This window comes from Vitis vinifera, chromosome 13 (assembly GCF_030704535.1).
Source record: "Vitis vinifera cultivar Pinot Noir 40024 chromosome 13, ASM3070453v1".
NCBI classification, from domain to species: Eukaryota; Viridiplantae; Streptophyta; class Magnoliopsida; order Vitales; family Vitaceae; genus Vitis; species Vitis vinifera.
This window is the reverse complement of record NC_081817.1, coordinates 3,905,677-3,911,215: the sequence shown is the minus strand read 5'-3', so window position 1 is coordinate 3,911,215 and position 5,539 is coordinate 3,905,677. Positions and strand designations below refer to the sequence as shown.

The following is a 5,539-nucleotide window of genomic DNA, read 5'->3' as shown; positions in this document are numbered from 1 at the left end:
CTATTAATATTAATGATGAAGGGTTTGATAAGAAAAGAGGTGTTCTTTACATTATAGTTAATGAAAATTTTATCAACTTTTAGATTTTGGACTCTGAATGTTTCTCATGGTTTAATTTATATATATTCTCTTTTGTAATCGATTTATAAAATTACTTAATTTGTTGAATGGATAGCATTAACAAGTATAGGAATTTAGTGATGACTGATTATAATGTATTTAGATAGCTTTAGCCCCCTAAACAACCAAAGTATCTGATTCAGTTGACTAATTCACATGAGGATGGACATCACCATGTTTCAATTGAGAAATTGCTTTGCAAGTCCAGAATGTGTATGATATAGCTGTTGGTAATCTTATTGAGAAGGAAATGAATTTAGGACCATTGTTATAAAATTATCTTTATTGCTCATTTTATTTCCTTGATCCATAATTATTTTCTTATTTTTGTTTGGACTTATATTAGTGATTTTGATGGTTTTGGTTTGCCGAAAATTGTTTTGATCAACTTGGTTTTGGTTGAATTTATGTTCTTTAATTTTGTTGGGCCTATCTATATTAATTAGGTTAGGACTACTTTAAAGTTGAATTTGGTAAGGTTTTAGAATTTATTAAGTTAATAGTTTTAAATATACTTTCTATTTTATTTCTAAAAATAGATTTTTTTTTTTTAAATATGAATTGTTCTACAAATTTTTTTAAACATGTTAAAATTTAAAGATATAAAAAAAAAATTGGACACTACAAAATTTTAAAATATTTAAAAAAATATTTTTAAGAACATAAAATAAATTTCTTTTTTTTTTCTATATCATACTTAATCACATTCATTGTATTGTCTCTATATTTGTTATGTAAAAGCAAGGGAATAATAAACAAGAAACAAAAATAAATAAAAAGCAATCACGAGAGAACATAAATGTTAATGTGGTGAGGCATTCTACCCATTCACTGTAGTCAAAGAGTGATTCCTAAATTTCATAAAGGACTCACTATTTTAATCAAATTTCACTTTATATTTTGTCCTGATTTCATACAAATATTTTTTTTATAAAGATAAACTTATTTTTTAATTTCCTTTTTAATAATAATAAAATTCCTTATAAAACATTAGCTAAATAAGAAAATATAAAAAACTTCCAACAAATAATAATTGTATTTACGAAAACATTGTTTAGAGAGGCCTTGTAGTTCTTCTATAAATTAAAGGCCATTCATTTGCATAAAAATGCAAGCAATTGGTACGACCCCTGTCCATAGCTAGGGGATATGGCACCTCCACTTTCATGGCTTCTCTTTATCACTCTTACTTGCAGTACTCTGCTTATCAGCTGCACAGCTTCCGAAGAAGATCGAGAGGCAGATGATCCCTCCCTCTCATTGGCCTTGTTGCCATGTCTTTTTATATTTTATTCTTTCATTGTGTTCATTGAAGAAACTATTATAAATATAGAAAACGTCTTCAAAAGTTTGATGCGTGAAGAAGACTTGGGCTTGAGATCTGATAGGTACTTTTGCCAATTTGTGGTTGCAGGTCTATATCGTGTACATGGGGGATCTTCCGAAGGGTGGTGCTCTCTCCTTATCATCTTTCCACACTAATATGCTACAAGAAGTCGTCGGCAGGTAATCATCATTTTTTTCTTTTGAAATCAAGAGCACTTTCTATGAAGCACTTCCCAGTTTTGACCTTCAAATGACACCCTGAGAAGACAAATCTTCCTAACTTCTCCAATTGGTTGCATTCCACAGTAGTAGTGCATCCAAATATTTACTCCACAGCTACAAGAAGAGCTTCAATGGATTTGTTGCGGAATTAACCAAGGAGGAGATGAAGAGACTGTCTGGTGGGTGAATTATATATAAATTATCAAGAGATTATTATCACTGTCCTAAATTTATTTGTCTTTCTGATTGTATCTACTGCTTATAATCAGCCATGAAGGGGGTAGTGTCTGTGTTCCCAAATGAAAAGAAGCAACTCCTAACAACAAGGTCATGGGACTTCATGGGCTTCCCCCAAAAGGCTACAAGAAATACTACTGAAAGCGATATTGTTGTTGGAGTGCTCGATAGTGGGATCTGGCCTGAGTCTGCAAGTTTCAACGATAAAGGATTTGGTCCACCACCAAGCAAATGGAAGGGCACTTGTGATAGCTCAGCCAATTTCACTTGCAACAAGTAATATTTGTTTTCTTTCTTTGCCACCATCCACTATATATATAGATAGAGATCCCTAATTCTGCTTAGTTGAAACGGAATCCTATGCAGTAAAATCATTGGAGCTAGATACTACCGAAGTAGTGGAAGTATACCAGAAGGAGAGTTTGAATCAGCAAGAGATGCTAATGGCCATGGCACACACACTGCATCCACAGCCGCTGGAGGCATAGTTGATGATGCAAGCTTGCTAGGCGTTGCCTCAGGAACAGCTAGAGGAGGGGTTCCCTCTGCCCGCATTGCAGTGTACAAGATATGTTGGTCTGATGGTTGCTTCAGTGCAGATATCCTTGCAGCATTTGATGATGCAATTGCTGATGGAGTTGATATTATCTCTCTCTCTGTTGGAGGATCCTCTCCCAATGATTACTTCCGAGACCCAATTGCTATTGGAGCTTTCCATTCTATGAAGAATGGGATTCTTACATCTAATTCTGCTGGTAATTCAGGTCCTGATCTTGCATCTATTACAAATTTCTCGCCTTGGTCTCTCTCTGTCGCTGCAAGTACCATTGACAGAAAGTTTTTGACCAAGTTAGTGTTGGGTGACAACCAGGTTTATGAGGTGACCAAGCTTTCCTTCTACGACATTTATACATTAAGTTCTGTAAAATCATATCTTGAGATTGGACATTACCCTTTATTGTGCTTTCCCAGATAATATTCAACCTATTTTTCGAATGTAGGATTCAATCTCTCTTAATACTTTCAAGATGGAGGATATGCTCCCTATCATTTATGCTGGAGATGCACCAAATAAGGCAGGAGGTTTCACTGGGTCTGAATCCAGGTAAAAAAAAAAAAATGTGAAATCTGTATTAGTCTTCACCACAGATCCATTTAATCTAAATTAAAAAATTCAGTATTGTTTGGTATTTGAAGACTGAAAATGGCCAAAAATTTATCATGAAATGCAGGTACTGCTACGAGGACTCCTTGGACAAGTCTCTGGTAACTGGAAAAATAGTATTATGTGACGAGACTAGTCAAGGACAGGCGGTACTGGCTGCCGGAGCAGCCGGTACCATAATTCCAGATGATGGCAACGAGGGGAGAACTTTTTCTTTCCCTGTACCTACATCCTGCTTGGACACAAGTAATATTAGCAAAATTCAGCAGTACATGAACTCAGCTAGGTATTTTTCATGTTTTTCAATTTGATAATCGATTCTGGCGAGCCAGTGGATAATGTTAAATATATTTTAATTTTCATGCAATCCTTTCTGGTATAAACAGCAATCCTACTGCAAAAATAGAGAGGTCCATGGCCGTGAAAGAAGAATCGGCCCCAATTGTAGCTTTATTTTCATCTAGGGGGCCCAACCCCATTACAAGTGACATTCTCAGTGTAATTCAGCAAACTAATTTCGTTAACTTCTTTGCTGTGACCACCCAGTTTCTTCATTGTTGCAACGTCTTGTTTTTATGCAGCCCGACATAACTGCACCGGGAGTTCAAATTCTAGCAGCATGGGCAGAAGCTTCACCTTTGACTGATGTACCAGGGGATGAAAGAGTAGCTAAATACAACATAATTTCAGGCACGTCCATGTCTTGCCCGCATGCTTCTGGGGCTGCCGCCTACGTCAAATCATTTCATCCAACATGGTCTCCTGCTGCTATCAAGTCTGCTTTAATGACAACTGGTAATGCTTTAATCCATAATCTGAGGACATTTTTGAAGCTAAGGTCTGAGATCTAAGAGGAAGAGAAAAAAATGAGAAATCTGTTTCTACTGCCATTGCTTTAAGAATATACTTCATGCTATAACCAAATCTGTAACTAATCTTCATGATTACATTGTTGTTTGCAGCTACTCCCATGAATGTTAAAACTAACACCGATCTGGAGTTTGCATACGGGGCGGGTCATCTAAATCCTGTAAAGGCTGCAAATCCTGGTTTAGTGTATGATGCTGGAGCGGCAGATTACGTCAAATTTTTGTGTGGGCAAGGATATAGCACTGAGAACTTGAGGCTCATCACTGGAGATAGCAGCACTTGCACAAAAGCCACAAACGGGACTGTTTGGGATTTGAACTATCCTTCTTTTGCTCTATCTATTAGTGCTGGAGAAACCGTTACGCGCACTTTCACCAGGACGGTCACGAATGTTGGATCACCAGTCTCCACTTACAAGGTAAAAGTGACTGCCCCACCAGGACTCACGGTTAAAGTTGAGCCACCTGTCCTTACATTCAAGTCCGTCGGCCAGAGGCAGACCTTCACTGTCACAGCTACTGCAGCAGGCAATGAAAGTATTCTATCAGGGTCTTTGGTGTGGGATGATGGGGTTTTTCAAGTAAGAAGCCCCATTGTTGCTTTTGCTCCTGCATTTAAGTAAAATTTCCTGTCCTCATTGATTATTATTATTTTTATCTCTGCTAATAAATAGGGGCTTGTATCCTAGAATTGTAATGAGATACAATCGTAGAGGACATATTATCCTATATTCGCATCTACTAGGCTTCAAGGACTCAGAGGAATATGTTTACGGCCAGCAAAAGAGATAAATAAAAGAATATAAAATAAGGGGTATTTGATAAAATAACTAACTTTGAAAAATGAGAGAAAGAGAAAGAGAAACTTGGGGGTTTTTATATCACTTAACACTAAAGCCTATCTATAAATCCCTCAATTTTATCTAATAAAAAAGTTTATCTAACACTTGAGACAAAACATCGTCAGATTTTTGTAAAATAAAGATTTTTATTACTAAATCATCCTTATCCTAAAATTTCTCTTTTAAATCAAAGTTTTATTATTAATTCCTTTGAAAATAAATCAAATATGTTGTTGTAAAATAATAAAGTAATGTCGTAAAATGATAAAGTGATAGAAAAAGAAAACGAGAAAAAGAAAATAGAATGTAGGAAGAAAGTTGAATGAACTTTTATATATAATATAACCATCCCATTTTATAAGAAGTCATAAAGAGATATATATCATAATATATAACCATCCACAAGTTCCCACAATATATATAATAGAACAAAAAAATATCAGAAAGATAATTTAAAGTTACATATTTCTTGAATATTTCACATATTTGATTTCGTAAGTGTGGAGTAATTTATGCATGAAATAACTAAGTATTTCAATAATCTAACTAATTGTAATAATAGATCAATAATTTTTATTCACATATTATTATGATCTAAATCAATGTATAAAAATTAATTCATATATCAAAATTTTAAGAGAACACATCATGATTTAAAGCATCTTGCAATTTTTTCATGTCTCAAAACTTTAATTGAACCACCATAAATATATCTAAATATATATACAAAGATATAATAAAATATATTGAAAGCAAGA

General features: G+C 34.5%; 1 protein-coding gene across 1 annotated transcript; it reads left to right on the top strand.

The window, feature by feature from the left end:
* Positions 1-1,534: 1,534 nt before the first annotated feature.
* Positions 1,535-4,608, top strand: LOC100256451 (cucumisin). The gene is made up of 9 exons (XM_010660202.3): positions 1,535-1,626; positions 1,753-1,847; positions 1,938-2,181; positions 2,272-2,785; positions 2,907-3,010; positions 3,138-3,356; positions 3,457-3,568; positions 3,652-3,865; positions 4,033-4,608. Exons 1-9 carry the CDS (start codon positions 1,550-1,552, stop codon positions 4,560-4,562), a joined length of 2,109 nt encoding a protein of 702 aa, XP_010658504.3. The 5' UTR covers positions 1,535-1,549; the 3' UTR covers positions 4,563-4,608.
* The last annotated feature ends 931 nt before the right edge of the window (positions 4,609-5,539 follow it).

Excerpts from the sequence above, each read along its gene's own strand:
- LOC100256451 (XM_010660202.3), top strand. The coding sequence starts at position 1,550 with ATGGGGGATCTTCCGAAGGGTGGTGCTCTCTCCTTATCATCTTTCCAC. Across the intron at positions 2,786-2,906 it reads GTGACAACCAGGTTTATGAG|GATTCAATCTCTCTTAATAC; the intron begins GTGACCAAGCTT and ends TTTCGAATGTAG. Across the intron at positions 3,357-3,456 it reads CAGTACATGAACTCAGCTAG|CAATCCTACTGCAAAAATAG; the intron begins GTATTTTTCATG and ends TGGTATAAACAG.